This window comes from Martes martes (genome assembly GCF_963455335.1).
Source record: "Martes martes genome assembly, chromosome: 1".
NCBI lineage: Eukaryota > Metazoa > Chordata > Mammalia > Carnivora > Mustelidae > Martes > Martes martes.
Window position 1 is genome coordinate 199936537 of NC_137888.1, and position 21753 is coordinate 199958289.

The 21753-nt window shown below is 38.7% G+C and overlaps 1 protein-coding gene across 4 annotated transcripts in view; it reads left to right on the forward strand.

The window, feature by feature from the left end:
* Positions 1–21753, forward strand: part of SMARCC1 (SWI/SNF related BAF chromatin remodeling complex subunit C1) — a gene marked incomplete at its 5' end in the record, with an annotated part of 173183 nt that overhangs the window by 88985 nt on the left and 62445 nt on the right. For all 4 annotated transcript variants that reach the window (XM_080801830.1, XM_080801831.1, XM_080801832.1 and 1 more), the window contains 4 exons: positions 246–359; positions 6268–6327; positions 12332–12590; positions 13694–13855. In XM_080801830.1, the coding sequence (XP_080657956.1) occupies positions 246–359; positions 6268–6327; positions 12332–12590; positions 13694–13855 (595 nt within the window). The remainder of the gene's footprint in view (positions 1–245; positions 360–6267; positions 6328–12331; positions 12591–13693; positions 13856–21753) is intronic.

A 21753-nucleotide genomic window follows, 5' to 3' on the forward strand; every position in this document is an offset into this window, starting at 1 on the left:
ATAATTCACATGAAATGGGAGAGCATATTAAAGAAAACTTGTTACCTGTTTTCTCTGGGATTTAATAGAGATAAATTGCTGCTTATACAGTTATGTTGAAATGTTGGAAGTATAGGGTGAAGGTGTGGGTATTTTTTTTTTTTTTAATCTCCTTACGTGCCATTGTTAAACAGTGCTTTAAAAACTTCTGTCCCCTTGACTTTGTGGAGGTTAATACAGCCATTTATCATTTTTCTGACTCGCAGGTCCCTGCTGCTCAGCAGATGTTAAATTTTCCTGAGAAGAACAAGGAAAAACCAATTGATTTGCAGAACTTTGGTCTTCGTACTGATATTTACTCCAAGAAAACCTTAGCAAAGGTAAGGACTTTTTTCTAGGCACAGCTGGTCTGCAGTCCAGCATGTTCTCTTGTTTGTCCTTCTAAGAAGTGTCATTTTTCGTAAGAAGGTGTGCATTCCACTTAACCTGCTGACATTTTATAAAACAACAATCACTTATCTTACCATTTCTTCTGTATGGTTAGAGTATAGGTATTTTAAAGTAACTGATTAATATGTTAAAACAAGAAAAAGTGGAGAATTTCAACATATTTGTAATCTATAGGAAGAATCAAATGAATATTATATAATTGAAAAATACACCTGAAATTAACTCATTGATGGTTTTAGCAACAGGCTGAACGCAACAGAAGACAGTATTAGTGAGCTCAGACAGGAAGTAGATATATTGAAACTAAAGCACCAAGAGAAAAAGAAATTGGATGAGGGTGAGGGAGGGGGACAAAGGGAACAGAGCGCAAGGGACACATGAGCTACTATAAAAAGAATTCCTATTTATCATTAGAGACCTGTAGGAAGAGAAAGAATGAAGCAAAAGTGATATTTGAAGATTTAATGGCTAAACATTTTTGATTAAAAAAAGATATCATGGGGCACCTGGGTGACTCAGTGGGTTTTGGCTCAGGTCATTGATCTCAGGGTCCTGGGATCGAGCCCCACATCGGGCTCTCTGCTCAGCAGGGAACCTGCTTCTCCCTATCTCTCTCTGCCTGCCTCTCTCTGCCTACTTATGCTCTCTCTGTCTCTCTCTCTCTCTCTTTGTCAAATAAATAAATAAATAAATAAATAAACAAACAAAATCTTAAAAAAAAAAAGTTATCAGTTCATGAGTCCGAACAGATTCAGTTTGGATACAGAGGAAACCACATTCAGGCCCATCACACTTAAACTTATCTTAAAAATTAACGTCTTAAAAACAGCCACTTTGTCGGGGGTCAGTGGGGTTGGAGAAGGACACATTAAATTCAAAGGAACAGTCATAAAACTGATGTCTGACTTGTCAACAGAAATGACAGAAGCCAGAGGGGGACAACATAATAACATTTTAAAATGCTGAAGCTGAGATGTTTTAAATAACATTCATTTAAAAATTCTGCAGTTGTGTTTGCAGTAAATAAAGTACCTTTCAGGGGGGAAAGGGCAGCGACAACATCAAGAAGTGTGTGAGGGCATCGCTAGCACACAGTGTAGGAAAACCACGGGGAGTTTTTCAGGATGAGGGCCTCTGGTCCCTTATGGATGTGTGTGACTAGGAAGGAAGCAGTCCCAGGAAAAGAAGGAATGTGTGGTTAAATATAAAGGAATATGGACTGTTGAAGCAGTGATTATTTTGGGGAATTCATAATATGCAGAAATGACAAAAATGGCAGAAAAATGACCGTTATATGAAGTTGAAATCCTGATATCTTTTAGAAATGTGATCAAAATGCTGATTCACATTAAACTAGTACTTTGGCAAAGCATTTTGGAAAAGACCTGGATCTATGTGGAAGAAGAATGAGTGCCAGAAGAGGTCAACACGTGTGTCAGTGAAAAGAGGTTTTCTCCTCATTTGTAGTTTAAGAAAATGGTAATAGACTTTTCAGACTAAGAATGATACGAGCATATCTTTAGGTTTACAACATGTGAATGTTAACTAGCAAACAGGGCTCAAGGCATAGGAAGGGAAAATGGAACTATAGTGCCTTATAGTTTCTTTACTAGACAGTATGTGTAACGTATTTGAAGGTACACCGTGGCAAGTTAGACGTGAGTATTGTGAATCATAGAGTATGTAAAGACCCATAACTAATAAGTTAATGACGGAGATAAAAACAGCAAGACTGCAAAAAAAGTTATTCCATAAAAGGGAAAGAATGAGAAAGGCAGGTGATAGATGTGCTGAGTAGAATGTGGCAAGATGGTAGGTGTACATATGTCCACAGGGGTAGCCGTAACCTTATGTGTAAGTGGTTGTAATATTCCCATTAAGCAGCAGAAACTGTCACATTGCATTAAAAAAAAAGTACAAGCATATATTGCCTACAAAAAATCCACTTGAAATATAAAATTAAAGGATAAGAAAAGACATACCTTCCAAATACTAATCAGAAGAACAAGAGAGTCATTATGTTAATATTAGGAAATGTAGACATTAGGGTAAGTTATTTTACCAGGATTAAACCATGGACATATCATAATGATAAAAGCATTAATCAAAAGGACGTAATTGTCCTAAGTATGTGTAAAGTTAATTTAAGAAATTCAAAATACGTAAAGCAAAAACTAATAGAATATAAAGGAGCAATAGTCAGACATAAAATTATAGTTGGAAATTTCATTAATCCGTTCTCAGTAATTGATAGAACAAGTAGTTTGAAAGTCAGTAAGAGAAGATTTAGACCAAGACTGTGAACCATTATGACCTATTTGGTATGTAGAAAGCTCTATGCAAAATAACAGTAAAAACAAATTCCTTTTTTTTTTTTTTTTTTTAAGATTTTATTTATTTGAGAGAGAGAGAGCACGAGCTGGGGTTGGGGAAGAAGGGGCAAAAGGAGAATGAAAAGCAGACTTGCTGCTAAGCAGAGCCCAATGTGGTGCTTGAGCCCAGGACCCTGAGATCATGACCTGAGCTGAAGGCAGATGATTAACCAACTGAGCCACTCAGGAGGCCTGAAAACACCATTCTTTTATAGTTCTTAGGGAACATTCTCCAAAGTATATTCAGTTTTGAGCCATAGAATGGGTCTCAGTTTTAAAGGAGTGATACTATAAAATGTGATTTATGATTTCATACATGTGATATAAATGTGGTTGGCTAACGATAACAAAATTAATCTAGAAACCAAAACCAGAAAAACCGTAGAAAATGAATGAAATAAGGAAATGGTTATTTGAAAGGATGAATAAGTTTGACAAGCCTCTAACCCGAGTGATCAAGAAGAAAAGAGAAGACACAAATTACAGATCAGAAAAGGGGGGAGGGATCTTTTTTTTTTTTTAGATTTTATTTATTTATTGGAGGGAGGGAATCTTAAGTTTCTTGCCCAGCGAGGAGGCTGATGTGGGGCTCATTCCCACCCCCCCTAAGATCATCATAACCTGAGCTGAAATCAAGAGTCAAGAGTCTTAACTGACTGAGCCACCCAGGCACCCCCATGTGTTCTTTGATGAATGCTGAGAGATTTGCAGACAGAAGAGGAAAGGACAGGGCACCTGAGTGGCTCCATTGGTTAGGTGTCTGTGTTTGGCTCGGGTCTTGATCCCAGGGTCCTGGGAATGAGTTCTGCATCTGGCTCACTGCTACATGGGGAGCTTGCTTCTCCATCTGCCTCTGCTTCCCTGTTTGTCTTTGTCTCATGAATAAATAAATAAAATCTTAAAAAAAAAAAGAGTAGGGAAGGGCACCAGTTAAAATGAGGTGGCTACAAACCAAAGAGTTCAAAGCAGCCACCAGAAAGCAGAAGAGGCATAAAATGAATTCTCTCTGAGAGCATCCAAAGAGAGTATGGCCCTGCTAACATCAAGACTTTTGTCTCAGTTGTATTGTATTTTGTATTGTATTGTATTTTGGACTTCCAGCCTCCTGAGCTGTGAGAGAATGAATTTTCATTATTCTAGGACATCAGGTTTGTAATAATTTGATTACAGTGGCCACAGGAAACTAATGCACTTGGATAGCCTTGTGTCTGTTACATCTATATGTAGTGAAACACCTTCCTAAATACAAAATTCTAGGCCCAGATGATTCTATTGATGCTTTTGTACCAAACATTTTTGGTAAAAATTTATTTATTTGTCAGAGCACAAGCAGGGGGAGTAGCAGGCAGAGGGAGGAGCAGACTCCCTGCTGAACAGGGAACCCGACACAGGACTCAATCCCAGGACCTTGGGATCATGACCTGAGCCAAAGGAAGATGCCCAGCTGACTGAGCCACCCAGACATCCCTGTACCAAACATTTAAGGAAGAAATAATACCAACCCATACAAATTCTATCAGGAAATAAAAGTGGAGGAAACAGTATTATAGCTAAATATATATAAACACACCCAGTCACTGAGCTCCTAGCTATATAAATAAGATAAATCAGTTTTTTAAAGAATGGATATATAAAAAAATGTGCATGATGTTCTTAGCAGCCTTATCCAGGATAGCCAAAAACTGTAAACAGTGATTAATCAAGCATATAGTGGATAAATTGTGGTTTATTAAAACAATGTAATATTTACACAGAAATGAAAAGAATTGATCTCCTCCATGTAAAGAGTGTGGTTGAATGTCATTGACATAATATTAAGCCAGACCCACAAACTCATACTGAATGGTTTTACAAAGTTCATATCCAAGAAAAACTAACCTGTGATTATAGAATTGGGAATAGTGTGTACGTCTGTGAGTTGCTCTCAACTTGAGGTTTAAAGGAGAGACCCCTTGGATGTTGATTTGAGTGGTAGTTACATTGTTACATGGGTATATATGTGAAAAGATGTGGGTATTTTATTGTACATACATTCTACCCCAGTAAGTACAAAAGAAAAAATTTCTACAATTGTGCAGAAACCCCCACAGTCATCTCATGGGCCTTGTTGCGATAATGCACTCTTCCCAGAACCAGTTTTTATCAAGAGGAAAAACTATACCGTGTGGCTGGGAGGTGGAGAAATGCTTGCTCTGCACGTCCCCAGTAAATGCTGTCACATGTAGGTTGTATGGATCTTTCCTATAGTCAGGTTTGCCTTCTTTAGGATTTAGGTGAAGTGTTAATGAATTTTCGTCCTCTTGGAGCTCCAAATCTGATTGATGGTCACTTCTGAGGTTGGTTCACTAAAAGATGAACATTGGTTATTAGAATCCTTAAGGACTCTCAACAGTGTGTTATGAATTACAGCTATATGCATTTTTTTTCCCTCACAGCGTCATGCGTAAGACTTGAATTCTACAATGCTTCCATTTCTCTTCAGTCTGTAGTTAAAGGACTAGTTATTTTTAGTACATTTTTTTTGCAAAAATTTCAGAATGATATGTATCGAATACCATGGAAATCTAGCAAGTCCTAATTTAATTTTTACCTGTAGTGTTTAGTACAGTTATACAGAAAGGTTAAGTCAAATAACTTGAGAATCTATATTATCACAATCAAGGAAATCACAGACCGTAGACATTTTCTCTTGATTTATTAAATTCTAATCTCCCAAAGTAGAGTTTTCAGAGAAGGGATATGTTAGAATGTATATTTTGAATTGGTAACATTTATAGGTGAAGAATAATGTCAGGTATACCACACATCCTGTCCTCTGCCAGTTTATGAATGGAGCAGGGCCTACCAACTCAAGAAGTATGAATCAATTGATAAATCTTAATTTTTACATAACACAAAATTGTCTTTCTTCTCCCCCCATGTTCATGTGAATTGGCAGTTAAAGGGATTCTTATACAAAGAGTGATTTGAAGTTTAAGGAATCACTTGGTAATTATTTTAATCAAGAGGTGATAAAATTGAGAATCTGAACTTGTTGCAGTTGGAATCAAGAATCCCTCAGAGTAATTTATATGTAGTATAATTTGTCTTTGAATCTTGGAAAAAGTGCTTCCTTCAAGTTATACCAAATATTTGTATTATGGATAATTTCATAGCCAATTCATGGTATGCATTAAAATATTATAGCCTTTGTAGCTTCAAAAGGTATCTTTAAATATCAAAATAATAGAAGTAATATGTCTGAGTGTTCTATGAATTCTTGATAGACAGCAAGAAATCATTGAAATAGGTCTGCCTTTCTGGTGGAAGTTTAGGGTCCTTTAAATGTTTTATTTATTATTTTATTTATTAAGTGTTTATTTGGTTGTTTGCATAAAACAGCTCCCTCTACATAGAAGGGACTCCTCCTGAGCTCCATATCAGCCTTTAGGAAACGAGTACCTAATTTCTGGTTTTGTTTCTTTAGAGTAAAGGTGCCAGTGCTGGAAGAGAATGGACTGAACAGGAGACCCTTCTGCTCCTGGAGGTAAGCATGTTAATAGCAGAGCCCCATTACTACACAGGAGATGGGTGCTTAGTCTGTGTGACTCACATTTGAAATATAGCTTTGGAATTTATCCTGAAGTTTTTTGAACCATGTATTGAGTTTTAATAGAATTTTCTTGGGCCATCGTTAAATATCACACCTCACACCCTGAGGTGATGTACTGGCTATCAGTAGGGAAGATCAAGCCTGGATACTTGTTTTTTGGGCCCAGGTTGGGTTATTTTGTTTATTTTAAATCTTTGCCAACATGAAACAAATAACGAGAGCTTTGCAAAAGTAGTCTAGATTTCTAATTTTTCTTCCAAAATTGGAAGATGTGGTAATTCTGGCACCTCATTCCCATGGAGTAGTAGTTGGCTCACCTCGAGTAGCAGGTGTTCCTTGGAAGTGGATGTTTCTTCAGATCCCAGTTTTCTTTAAACTTAGCCCACCTTGGTCATTGTCCATTTGTTCTCCAGTGCTTACATGCATTTGAGTCCACAACCTCTGTATTTCCCAGAATGATTCCAGAGAAGTAGATAAAGACATCTGTCCCTGAAAATACTATTTTGTTCTTGAAAGCAGAACACTAAACCAATGATAATTCAAGATATCTGCTTGTTGAATGCTTTTTGGATTTCTTCATGTCTTGGAAATTCTTACAAATTCATATATAGGTAGATCTTAGCAATTATTTTTGCATGGAAGGTAAGAAATACAGACTATTGGGTTCCATATTTATCAGCCATTTCTGAGGAAGGACCATTTATCTTGTCCTAGAACAATCATTGGATGAAGTGAAGACTGTGACACTACTTAGTATTTGTGGGTAGAATGTGCGTGTGAGAGCTAAATTAGGCCTCAGGAAGTTTACGTTCAATCTCTTAGGAATGCTTTTGCCGGGACGCCTGGGTGGCTCAGTTGGTTGGGCAGCTGCCTTCGGCTCAGGTCGTGATCCCAGCGTCCTGGGATCGAGTCCCACATCAGGCTCCTTGCTCGGCAGGGAGCCTGCTTCTCCCTCTGCCTCCATCTGCCAGTGCTCACTCTCTTTTCTCTCTGACAAATAAATAAATAAAATCTTTAAAAAAAAATTTTTTTTAAAAAGGAATGCTTTTGCCTACAAAGAACAGAAAATCTCACTTTCCCCACAAAGAACAGAAAATCTAATCTAGCAGCCTTATGTCCTTAAACCATAAGGACGTTGGGTTTTTTTGTTCAACTGGCTGTCTTCAGATTGGCAGTTCCAACTTTTTTTTCTCTTTTTAATGGTTTTATTTACTTATTTGAGAGAGAGAGAGTATGCATTGTATGCACAAGTGGTGGGGAGGGGCAGAGGAGAGGGAGAAGCCGACTTTGGGCTGAGCAGAGAGCCCAGCTTGGGCTCTATCCCAGGATCCTGAGATCATGACCTGAGCCAAAGGCAGATGCTTAACTGACTGAGCCACCCAGGTGCCCCCCCCCCCAGCATTCTTTTCACTCTTCAAGTATATCATCAGGTTCCTAGCTTTTCTGTTGTTTTGTTCCACCTTCTTTAAGATGTCCATGTTCTGTCTCAGTGTGTTCTCTTCCGGTCACAGGAAGGCTGGTTTGTTCCCCAGCTTCATATCTTCACTCAAAATAGGAAGAAATAGGGGTACCTGGGTGGCTCAGTCCTTTTCCTTCAGCCCACCGTTATGCTTCGATGGTTGATTTTTAGTTCCCTCATGTACCCCACATTTCATAGTACCAAACAGTGAAACAAGCGGACTTTGATGTTTGGATTCATAAAATTAATAAATTTAAAGTGAATTTGGGGGGCACTTGAGTGGCTCAGTGGGTTAAAGCGTCTGCCTTCGGCTCAGGTCATGATCTCAGGGTCCTGGGATCAAGCCCTACATCGGGCTCTCTGCTCAGCGGGGAGCCTGCTCCCCCCCCCCCCGCCTGCCTCTCTGCCTACTTGTGATCTCTCTCTCTCTCTAAAATAAATAAAAAATCTTAAAAAAATTTTTTTAAAAAAAGGTGAATTTGGATTACTTTTGTGAGGATGTGGCAGTGAAGACTAGATTGACTCTGAAGACAGTCCAGCGCCACTGCCTTGATTCATGCTAAGGGTGGGCGGCTCACTCACTGCTGCTTTAGCACCGACCGGGCAGATGTTGTTGTAACGAAAAGGCAGCCGTGTCTTATTGTTAGTAGGAAAATTCTTTGCTCTCTGAGCCCCTCTGCAAGAGTGGTGCGCTATAGGTCTTTAGCCCACACTGAGATACACTGGACCTGCTGATGGCTCATGGTTCTCTATCGCTTTAATTTGGTTTTTTGAATTGTTCCAACAGTTGTAATTTTTAAGAAGTTCTAGTGTTGCACTAACAACTTCCTTTTCAGGACACGTGGGTGGCTCAGTTGGGTCAGGTCATGATCTCAGGGTCCTGGGATCGGGTCCCACATCTAGGGAGCCTGCTTCTCCCTCTGCCTGCTGTTACCTCTGATTGTGTGCGTGCACACAATCTCTCTCTCTCTCTCTGACAAATAAATAAATAAATCTTTTTAAAAAACCCCCACAACTTCCTTTTCTTTTTTTACACCCCTCTTCTACTTTTCCTTATTTTCTCAAATCTCTCTCTCTCTGGATTAAAATTCAAAAGGATTTCTTCTTTTTGAGTTTTTACCACCATTTTAATGTATTCTCATCTACTCATTCATTATCACATTTAAGAATAGTGAATAGTTAAAAAGAATAGTGAATAGCAAATACAGAGTGAGGACACAGTGGCTGGGTTGCTGTTTACCCTGAACATATCTAAGAAAACCACAGTATCCTTACACAATAGTGCATTTTTTTCTCCTGCAGGTGGAACCTGTCCAGTGGTTGGTGTTTCTTTTAAACATGCAGTTGAATCAACAGGTGTTGTCTGCGCTTATATAGAGGCTCCCGAGCAGTATTGTTTACCACCAACACCTTCTAGTTCTGTAGTTTATTTGTGGGTAATTAATAGCTTAAGAATATGAAGTGGATTTATAATGGATTTATAACCAAAGCCAGTTAATCTCTTCCTAGTAAATACATAAATCTGGAAGATGCATTAAGGTCTCTGGTCCACCCCCACCGTCACACCATTTTATTAGACAAATATATCACACAGGCAGCATCCCAACTGCTTCAGATTATTCTTAGGCCACCTGCTTTTATTTTAAAAACACCTTATTTTTTTTTTAAGATTTTATTTATTTATTCGACAGGCAGAGATCACAAGTAGGCAGAGAGGCAGGCAGAGAGCAAGGAGGAAGCAGGCTCCCTGCTGAGCAGAGAGCCCGATGTGGGGCTCGATCCCAGGACCCTGGGATCATGACCTGAGCCGAAGGCAGAGGCTTTAACCCACTGAGCCACCCAGGCGCCCCTAAAAACACCTTATTTGATACAGTTTCTCATCAAAGCACAATTCTTGCCTGGAATACTGGGGGTTATTGTCTGTGGTTATGTTCAGTTCATTGTCTTATTACAGATTTTGGAGGCATAGTTTCAGTTTTGTAGCTAACCAGTGTGGAATCTACACAATGGATGAATAATTGCAGTTTGAAAAAGACCTTGGGATGCCTGGGTGGCTCAGTGGGTTAAAGCCTCTGCTTTCAGCTCAGGTCATGATCCCAGGGTCCTGGGATGGAGCCCCTCATCGGGCTCTCTGCTCAGCAGGGAGCCTGTTTCCTCCTCTTTCTCTGCCTGCCTCTCTGCCTACTTGTAATCTCTGTCAGATAAATAAAAATAAAATCTTTTTAAAAAAAGAAAAAAAGACCTTGAATTGGTAGACATGAAGGCTAATAATAAGACTGTATATTAGTTTGGGGGGAAAAATATACTGCATAAGATAATGATAATGGGGACTTGTCTGAGTAGATTTCATTTGTAAAACGTGTGAGGAATTCCATGTGTGTCACCTGAAAATGAGTTACCAGTTTAGGAAGCCACAAAAGGCTAACATAGTCCTTCCATCAATTTGAAAACATGTCTTCGATTTCCTGTTGCATAATGCTGCCGTCAATGCCCAGGCTTGGGTCTTCTCTTTCTTAGCCTTATGCTTTTCTGGACACTGACTCTTGAATTTTGCATGTCAAAGGGTTTCTTAGCTCTATGCTGGAAAAAACTTCCTGGACTTTCTTATTTGACTTTAGCTGAGGAAAATAAAGGAAAACATTTTTTTAAAATAAGTTTGTTTGAAAAGGCTATGGTAGAGAATCCTAAGAAAATCTGCCCATGATCAGAAACACAAGATAACCCCAATTATATGTTTGTGGCCCCACAGACCCTAGGGAGAGAGATTAATTTTTCTTTTTTGTTAAAATCTAGGTCTTGGGGCACCTGGGTGGCTCAGTGGGTTAAGCCTCTGCCTTCGGCTCAGGTCATGATCCCAGGGTGCTGGGATCGAGCCCCGCATCGGGCTCTCTGCTCGGCGGGGAGCCTGCTTCCCTTCCTCTCTCTCTGCCTACTTGTGATCTCTCTGTCAAATAAATAAAATCTTTAAAAAAAAAAAAAATCTAGGTCTTTCTTTTCTTTCTTTCCCAAGTGATTCCTTCTAGAAAGACCTGAGGTCACTGGCTATCCAGGGGAAACCCTTGTCTTTCAAGGGATCTAAAGAATAAGACCATTCGCTAGTGTGGGTTTTGAGGAGTTCTCTACCACTCCAGCAAGAAGGCAAGCCTGGGGCAGCGGTTGGAGCCCTGGGTTAAGAATTTACTTACATAGGGGCGCCTGGGTGGCTCAGTGGGTTAAAGCCGCTGCCTTCGGCTCAGGTCATGATCCCATCGTCCTGGGATCGAGCCCCGCATCGGGCTCTCTGCTCAGCAGGGAGCCTGCTTCCTCCCTTCTCTCTCTGCCTGCCTCTATGCCTACTTGTGATCTGTCTGTCAAATAAATAAATAAAATCTTTAAAAAAAAAAAAAAGAATTTACTTACATAAACGCGGAAAGTACCATCTCCCAAGCTCATCTCGCAGTGTAGATCAGCGAATCAGGCCCTAGAGCAGATTTTTCAGCCTCCTGCAATTCACATTTGGGTTGGATAGTTTTTTTTTGTGTGTGTGTGGTGGGGGCTCTTATGTGAACTATATAGTGTTTACCAGCATCCGTGGCCTCTACCCACTCGATGCCAGTAGCACATCCCCAGAAATGTCTGCAGGCATCACTGAATGTCCGCAAGGAGGCAGAATTGCCCCCGGTTGAGAACCATCTAGGAATATCAATTTTGATCAACTACCAAATACAATCTTTTTATCCAATTAATTCTTTGTTTTTCTTCATAACATTCTGTCCCTCTCCCCCTTGGAGATTGCTTTTACTTTTGGGGGGGTTCAACATTTTTCTCTGACAAATTGCAAATTTTTAAATTGGAAATGTATACACTTTATAAATTTTAGTTCCAGTTTCTTAATTTCTAACAAAAAAGGCTTTGAGTTTGTGTGGGATTTTGTTGAACCTATTACTCAGTTTAGAGAGAGTTGACATCTTAATTTTGAGACTGCTAATGGAGGAACATGGTATAGCTCTTTATTTAGGTCTTTAATTTCCCTCAGTGTGTTTCATGTTTTCCAGCATGTTGATCTTACACATTCTTTATTATATTTGTTCCTAGGTGTTTCATTTTTGTGATACTTTAAATACTTCTTCTCCAATTTAAAACTTTTCATTGAAATAAAATTGAGTTTTTCTATTCCACATCTGTCTTGTGACTTTGTCAAACCTTTTAGTTTTGGTATTTTTTAATAGATTTCTTCGGATTTTCTTTATAAACAATAGTGTGTATTAATGAAAGGTGGTTACTCTTCCTTTTATGTATGTATGCATTTTATTTTTTTCCTGTTTGAGATTTAATATAATTAGGAGAGCCATCAGATCTACCTGTTCTCTTATGTACCGTGTAATTATTTTCATTGTTTTTTTAAAAACCCATCTAAAGAACAGTCACAGGCCTCTGATACTGTCACATATTAGTGTCTGCTTACCTGACACTAAAGCTCTTTGCGTTTTTCTTTTGCAGGCCCTGGAGATGTACAAGGATGATTGGAACAAAGTGTCAGAGCACGTTGGAAGTCGTACTCAGGATGAATGCATCCTCCACTTTCTGAGGCTTCCTATTGAGGACCCTTACCTTGAGAATTCGGATGCTTCCCTGGGGCCCCTGGCTTACCAGCCTGTCCCTTTCAGTCAGTCAGGAAACCCAGTCATGAGCACTGTTGCTTTTTTGGCATCTGTGGTGGACCCTCGTGTGGCATCTGCCGCAGCAAAAGCAGCTTTGGGTACGGATTTCCCTGAACCACATCACCAACATAGTCGTTTCAGATCATGGTTTAGTACTTTACTTCGTATACATGTTGTCCTAGATTTAAGTGTTATCAGCTGCCATGTTCATTTCAGTTATACAGCAGAAAATCAGACATTACCCCTTGATGTTATATTTAAAAGTATTGCAATTTTTTTTTTTTTTTAAGATTTATTTGAGAGAGAGCGCATGGATAAGACCAGTGGTTGGGGGGAGAGGGAGAAGGAGAAGCAGACTCCCTGTTGAGCTGGGATCCTGACCCAGGGCTCGATCCCAGGACTCTGAGATCGTGACGTGAGCCAAAGGCAGATGCCCAACCTGCTAAGCCACTCAGGTGCCCCTAATATATTAATAGTTCTAAAATTAAGAGCGTTTATTAAGAATCAGAGGGGCAGGGGCCACCTGGGTGGCTTAGTGGGTTAGGGCCTCTGCCTTCAGCTCGGGTCATGGTCCCAGGGTTCTGGGATCAAGCCCCATGTCGGGCTCTCTTCTCAGTGGGGAGCCTGCTTCCCTTCCTCTCTCTCTGCCTGCCTCTCTGCCTACTTGTGGTCTCTGTCTGTCCAATGAATGAATAAAATTTTAAAAAGAAAAAAAAAGAATCAGAGGGCAAAACAGAGTTTTTGTGGTATATTTTTTAATTTATTTGGACTTTGACATAACCAGCCAAAGAACCTTTTAACATTGTTCGATTTTATTATAATTAGAACTTTCTCATGCTTATAAGACCCTTTCTTGGATTTTTGGTTATTTAATACTTGCTGTTTGTCTTACTATCAATCTAGCCTGCAGCGTTAGATTAAGTTTGGCAGAAATTCTGATTGTTACTGATGAAAATTTGGAAATCTCTATTAATACAGCAAGAGACTGTGACATGTAAGTTAAAACACAGAATCATAGAATTCCATTAGTCTACATGACCATCTCATCTGGTGTTCTTGTTTCGCTAGGATAGATAAGACTGAGTCCCCAGAGAGGTCACTGCATGCAAGACCCCAATGTGTTGGATTTCCTAGTGGTTTACATTAAAGCAAATATTTGTGCAAAACCAAGTCACGTTGTTCCATTTGTTTTCTTGAACAGAGGAGTTTTCTAGGGTCCGAGAGGAGGTACCACTAGAATTAGTTGAAGCTCATGTCAAGAAAGTACAAGAAGCAGCACGGGCCTCTGGGAAAGTGGATCCCACCTATGGCCTGGAGAGCAGCTGCATTGCAGGCACGGGACCTGACGAGCCAGAGAAGCTTGGTGAGTTATGGCTGTCCCCAAGGACAGGACTAATAGATGTCGTATTTTCCTATCAGCTTGCTTAAACAATTGGGTTTGTTTGCTTATATTTTTATAATGTCTGTTTACATACCTTTTTATTTCTATTAGGTTGAGAACAATGATTAGTATCAACTTGTCCCTTAAGATTAGTATATGATTTTTTTCTCTTATCCCTTCCTTTTATGGTGATAGAATTTAAAGGTTGTCTGAGAGCTGTTAACATCACATCTGTGAAGTATCTGATGCCAGGTTGGTTTTTTTTTTTTTTTTAAGGTTTTATTTATTTATTTGACAGACGGAGATCACAAGTAGGCAAAGAGGCAGGCAGAGAGAGAAGGGGAAGCAGGCTCCCCGCTGAGCAGAGAGCCTTATGTGGGGCTCGATCCCAGGACCTTGAGATCATGACCTGAGCTAAAGGCAGAGGCCTAACCCACTGAGCCACCCAGGTGCCCCAGTGATGCCTGGTTTTAAGATTTATTTTTTTATTTAAGTAATCTCTACACCCAACTGGGGCTCAAAATCAAGACCCTGAGATCAAGAGTCACACGTTCCACCAACTGAGCCAGCCAGGTGCCCTGTGATGCCTGTTTTTAGATCTAGGTTTTGAGCATGTGAACATAAGAATTCTGAAAGGACTTTGTGATTATTTTAATTTTTATGTTGCTGTCTAGGTTTAAATTTGTTGGTTTTTTGTTTTCAGTTGAGGTAATCACTTACAGGTGTACAGTCTAGTAGCTTCTAGTACATTCACAGTGTTGTGCATCCATCACCAGTATCTAACTCCAGAACACTTTGGTCACCCCAAAAGATAATTCCATACCAGTTAAGCAGGTGTTTCCCATTTCTTCTCTCCTTGGCCCTGGTAACCACTAATCTGCTTTCTGTCTCTATGGGTTTGCCTATTATATACATTTCCTATAAATAGGATCATACAGTATGCGGGCTTTTGTGTTGACTTCTTTCACTTAGCATAAGGTTTTCAAAGTTCATCCATTTGTAATATAAGATTACTACTTCATTCCTTTCTGTGCTGAGTAATATTCTTTCAGTGGATACACCACATTTTACTTATCCATTCATCAGTTCACATATATTTGTATTGTTTCCATTTTTTCACTATTTGGATAATGCTGCTATGAACATTGAGGTACAGGATGTTTTGTGAATATAGGTTTTTTTTTTAATTCTCAGTACCTAGGAGTGGGATTACTGGATCAAATGGTAATTTTATGTTTAGCTTTTCGAGAAACTAGCCAGCTGTTTTCTGTAGTGGTTGTACCATTTTATGTTTTCACCAGCTACATATGAATGTTCTGACTTCTCCACGTCCTCACCAACACTTGTCCCCCCTACCCCCACTTTTAAAGGATACACAACTGGAATGTTTGTGAAGTGGTTTTCATTTGCATTCAATTTGGGGAGTATTGCCATCTTAGCAATACAAAGTCTTCCATTCCTTGAACATAGGATGTTTTCTATTTACTTAGATCTTCTTTAATTTAACCGCTGTTTGGAAGTTTTTAGTCTTGCCTGTTGTGCTCTTGGCACCTGTTTTACAGTTCCTTTAATTAAATTTATTCCTTTGTATTTTATTCTTCTGAATGCTTTTGTAAATGAAATTATTTTCCTAATCTTAAGGGGAAAGCATTTCATTATTAAGTATGATGTTAGCTGTTGGATTTTCCTAGATTCCTTTTATCGAATTTAGGGAAATACCCTCTATGCGCAATTTGTTGAATATTTTTATCCGGAAAACATGTTGGAGTTCACCAGCTGCTTTTTCTGTATCAATTAAGATGACCATGTGTTGTTTTTACTTTTTTCTTTAAATATGTTGTATTAATTGATTCTTGCCTGTTGAACCACTTTTGCAGGTCTGGGATAAATCCCACTTGATTGATCATGGGAATGTTCCACGTAATACTCTTAGCGGATTTAGTTCGCTTCTAGTATTTTGTTGAGGATTTTTGCATCTGTATTCGTAAGGGACATTTGTTTAGTATTTTTCATTTTTTGTGGTAACTCTATCTGGTTTGATATCAGGGTAGTACTTACCTCTAAGAATGAGTTAAGAATTGTTCTTCATTTTTTTGAAGAGTTTTGAGAATTATTGATGCTCATTCTTCTTTAAATGTTTGCTAGAATTCATGTAGGAAGCTATTAAGTCCTGATTTTTTTTCTTTAATGTTTTCTGTTTACTTGTTTTCTATTTAGGTTTATTTAGTCTATTTTGGTTTTCTATTTAGGTTTTTAGGTTTTCTATTTAGTCTATTTAGGTTTTCTATTTTGGTAGTGTGCCTCTTTGTAGAAATTTGTCTATTTCATATACATTGTCTTATTTGTTGCCCGCCCCCCACACACACACATACACACACCAAAATCATAACAACCAAAAGTGGAAACAACTCAAATGTCTACCAGCTGATGAATGGATAAACAGGATGTGGTTTTGCAATGGAGTATTATTCAACCATAAAATGGAATGAAGTACTGACATATGTGACCTCATGGATCATCGTTGAAAACATGGTAGGTGGGGGAAAAAAAGGTGAGAAGAAGCAATACATTATTTAATTCCAACTATATGGAATCTCATGAATAGGCAGATTTATAGGTACAGAAAGTAGATTAATGTTTGCTTAGGGCTAGGAGAATAGGCAAAGGGGGATGATAGCTAACCGGTATGGGGTTTCTATTTGAGGTAATAGAAAGGTTTTAAAATTTACTGTGGTAATGATTGCACATATCTTGGAATATACTAAAACTCATTCAGTTGTACTCTTTTAATGAGTTGATTGTGTGGTATGTGAATTATATCTGAGTAAAGCTATTTTTTTAAAAAAGTTTATAATGGGGGTTGCCTGGTGCCTCGGTTGGTTAAGCGTCTGCCTTGGCTCAGGTCATGGATCCAACCCGCATTGTGCTCCCTGCTCAGTGGAGAGCCTGCTTCTCTGTCTCCCTGTGCCTGCTCTTCTGCCTACTTGTGCCCTCTATCTCTCTGTCAAATAAATAAATAAATAAATAATTTTTAAAAAGTTTATAATGTCTTTTTATATTCCTTTTTATTTCTATTAGGTTGGTAGTAATGTCCCCATTTTCATTCCTGATTTTAGTAATTTGGTCCTTTTTTTCCCCCTTCAGCAGTCTTAAAGACATCAATTTTACCAGCTTTTGATTTCAGTGATTCTTTCTGTTGTTTTTCTGTTCTCTACATTATCGCCACTGTAATTAATCTTTATTCTTTCATTCTACTTGTTGGTTAAATCTGCTTTTTTTTTTTTTTTTAAAGATTTATTTATTTGAGAGAGGGAGGGAGGGAGGGAGGGGCCGGGGGTAGGGCAAGGAGAAGGAAAGAATCTCAGGCAGACTCCATGCTGAGCGTGGAGCCCACCATGGGGCGTGATTTCATGACCCTGAGATCATGACCTGATCTGAAATCAAGAGTTAGATGCTCAACCAGTTGAGCCACCCAAGTGCCCCTAAGTTTGCTCCACTTTTTAATATTTCCTTGCTTTGGAGGATGGGATATTGATGGGATTAATATTGACTTCTATAGCTGTATAAATTTCCCTCTCAATGCTCCTTTTACTGCATTCTGTAAGTTTAGACATATTTTTGTTTTCATTCTTCTCAAAGTATTTTGTAATTTCCCTCTTGGTTTCTTCTTTAACCCAGGGGTTGTTTTAAGAGTGTGTTGTTTATACACCAATTAGTGAATTTTTTTAGATTTTCTTCCATTACCAATTTCTAATTTCATTCCATTGTATTCAGAAAAGACAATTTGTGTGGTTTCAATCTTTTAAAATTTATCGAGACTTTTTTTGTTGCATAATGTATTGACCTAGTGAGTATTCCTTTTGCATTCTACTGTTGTTGAATGGCATCTTCTGTGTATGTTTGGTCTGGCTGGTTTATAGTGTTGTTCAAGGTGTCTGTTTTATCATTTTTCTAGTTGTCTTTCCTTCATTGAAAGTGATGTCTTGAAATTTCCAACTTTGTTATTGAACTATCTATATTTCTTCCTTCAGTTCTGTCTGGTTTTGCTTCATATATTTTGTTAGTTGCATACGTATTTATAATTGTTGATCTTGCTCATGAATTGGCCCTTTTATCATTATATAACATCTTTCCTTTTTCTCTTTTATCTTTTTTTTTGCCTGTAAGCCTATTCTATTTGATATTAACATACCACTCCAGCTCTCTTTTTGTTACTGTGTTTGCATGGAATATCTTCTTTCTCTTAATTTACTCTTCAATCTCTTTGTGTCTTTGGATCTCAGATAGGTGTCTTACAGACAACATATTGTTTGTTGGATTTTAGGATTTTGCAGAATTGGGTTGTACCTTTGGTTCTGCCCTGTACAGCTCTAGCACTTTCAAATGCTGTTTAACCTTCATTAGCTCTGAGTTCTCTCAGGTGTGACATGAAAGTGATGGTTAGATACTCTCTCCAGTGTATTTCATAGTTATGCTAGTTTGTGATATTGGACAGATGACATTTTGCTGCTAAGGAATTCTGATTACTTTTATTTAATTTATTACAAAGAGGAGTAAAATTTTAGGAAAGTAGCTTCATAAGCAATACCTGGCTTCTCAAATGGCAAGTGTTCCTATATGCTAAAAGAGGCTAATTTTCACACCACGGGAAACTATTTCATACACGATACTAGTAGTGTATTCCCAACATTTCTTACATTGTTCATTAATTTTTTTCTCTTCATTATGAAACAGTTTCTGATGAGTAACTCAAGCTAGATGCTTCTTGCTGTCACCTCGCCTCATTCCGTCTCTGTCTCAGTTGTGTACAGTTTATTAATTATGCTTCAACTGCAGTCATTTTTTATTTCTCTTTGATATGTTCTTACAGAATAAAGGGTATGTGAAATAGAAAGTGAAACTGCCAGGCAGGACTCCACAGATGACCCCATCTGACCTCCTCGGGCTCTGTTCGGAGTGGTCTGAGTAGGTAGCACTGAGGTCTCTTCAAGCGTAAAATCTCCGTGAGGTTGCATAGGTCCTATCCCTGTTGTTCCTTCTGCCTTTGTAAAAGTGTCAATCTAGAAGTCTCATTTTGCAGATATCTGGAAACAGATTTTCGGATTAATCAAACCTCTCACTCTTAGCCCTCAGAGCAAATTATTGACTTTTTTTTTTTTACTTGTTCTTAACAGAGTATCCATAGCATTTCTTAGTTTGAAAACTCACTTATTTTTCTGTCTTCGATAGATACCCAAATTAGCAAGCCGAGCCACATCCCTCTTGCTTTTTACTGATTCTGCACCACCAGGCAGTGCCCAGCTCAGTTAGGGGAAGCTTGGGCCTATTGAATGCCTGGGAAATGTCTTACTTTCCTTGACTCTTTGTGGTTTTGGTTCATTTGCAGCATCTTTTGGTTCCCTGTGGTCATGGAATTGAAAAGGGTTGGCACCACCTTCTTAGTGTGATTCAAAGAAGTTTCTGTATTTTGCAAAATCAGGGACAAGTTTCTATATGTGAATCTGTTTTTAAAATTTTGGTAGGTGATCCTATAGAGCATTAGGGGTTAAGAAACAGGTTGCAAACGTAGCCATTTCTAATTTAACAAACCCAAAATCTAGCGACCGCAGTCTTTCTGGGGTCCTTTTTCTGACTGAGTAGTGAATGTATGGTGTCCGCAGGGTGCAAAGCTTGGATCCGACTGCTGCAGGAAGCACTGGAGGCGGCAGGGGATGATTCTTTGAATGGCACGGAAAGTAAACTTCATTCATAGTAGCTGGAAATAGCCTATCAGAAAACCTCTCTGAAGTACAGTGCAACTCACTAGTTGCAACAACAGAATTTGGGCCCTTTTACCATTTAATAAGTGCAAAGGAAAATACCAGTATAATATGAATATTTGGGAATGAGTTGTAGATAGAATTGTAACTTAATGCTGGCCTATGATAGTTAATGGATTTATATTGGGCTGTGACTGACAGAATAAATTAGGAGACAGCAAATGGTTCTTGGGGTGGAATTGGCTCAGCAAAATTGTGTTGTGAAGGCAACAGTGTACCTCCTTTGCTTCTGAGCCACATTCCAAATAGGGAGTTCACAGAAAGGAGGTATTGATTTTACATTTAAACTGACACTTGATATAACAACACAGTGCCACTGATTTGAAATAGAATGATGCAGGATTTTCCTTATCAAGATACTGTACTTGAATGGGGAGTTCACATACTTTCTATTATTATACTTAATTTACTATGCTGTCCATATTAACTTATATTTATTAACAGTGGTAAAATGACAATACAGGAAAAAATAAGTAAGTTTCCTTGTGAAATACAGGACTCCTCTTGGATTTCTCACATTGACCTTTCTAACTTTTCATTGTGGGTTTGGAATGTGGGGAGTGTTTGGTAAAATCTGGAACACCTCTTATTTTCATTTTAGGTGACTTCTAGGCATTCTTGAGGAAATGAGTGCTCACTTCTAAGAAGGGGCTTGTCATTTCATCCTCTTTAACTCTACTCATTCACCAGTATCTACTGACTTCTCTAAATCTACGTGGTTTTTTGTTTCTGTTTGGCCAGAGACCATTCTGGGAATAGAAAAAATACTGATATTTGAGACCTTTTGCATTTAACTAAAAATATTATCAGATTTTATTTGCCCAGTTATAGGGGAAGGTGAGGGAAGTTAAGAAATGAAATGAAAAGAATTTTTAAACATTTTTCAGAAGTTGTTGGAAATCAGCGTTTCTTTGTGACACGTTATATAGGGATTTTCTGACTGGTGCTTTGAGGTTGTTGTTTTTTTTTTTATAATCCTTTGGAGGAAGTGGCATTTTTATTATAAAACCAAGGAAACTAAGTTTCATCAGATGACGTAGGCTTGTGAGAATCTGGTTTAAATTTTGAACCTAAATATCCAGTCCTAAAGCTCAGCCTCTTTTTATTGTGGCCTGCTGCCGGAAGTAACATGTGTTGGTATGTCTAATACCAACATGTTGGTATGTTTCATTCACTGAACAAGGATCATTTAAGACCTTAGCTCCATTGTACTGTCCTGCCTTATATCCTATGGGAAATATAGTAGGAGGAGACCCAGGTCCTCTTGAAAATCTATAGGAGCTACATAAGGAGAGGCAAATGTACCAGGAAGAGCAGCTGGTTGATTCATCTCTACGAGATCAAGTGCTTAGAAACCCACGCCAGAATTTAGTCAGAGTGAGTCAGTGTACAAGCCTGCACTGCATTGCATAAGCATTCTTGAATGGGAGGTCAATCCTGGACTTTTTTTTCCCCTTTTAACTCCTAGGGATAAATAAGACTGTAAATGTGTTGTTATCATGTAATTTCATTGTGTTTTAGGTGCTAGGGTACTGGTGACCAAAACATCAAAATCCCTGCCTGCAAGGATTGTATATTTTCAAGGTAGAAGATGAAATACGTGATACGTAAAACTTCAATTGTGTAAATTAAATATAAATATGTAGAAAGAGTATGTTGGCTGGTAAGTGGTATGGTGAAAATTTAAGTAGGATTAGGAAGATAAGTGTGAGTGTATGGAATTGCAATTTTCGAAGGTCAGGGAATATGTTACCAAGAAAGTGACATTTGCACAAAAGTGTGAAGGAGTCATCAGACATCTAAGGTCAGAGTGCTGTGGGCACTGGGAGCAACCACTGTACAGGTCCCTAGACAGGAGCTGCCTGGCATAGTTGAGGAGTAGCAAGGGGAGATCATGGACAAGTAGCTGGACCGCACAGTAGGGGCGGTTATGGGAGGTGATGAGGGGCTTATGGGCTGTTGTAAGGTTTTAATTTTTACTCTAGGTGAGATGGAGCCAATGGGGGGCTTCGACCAGAAGAGTGTCAGGAGTGCCTATATTTTTAAAACTCATTCTACTAG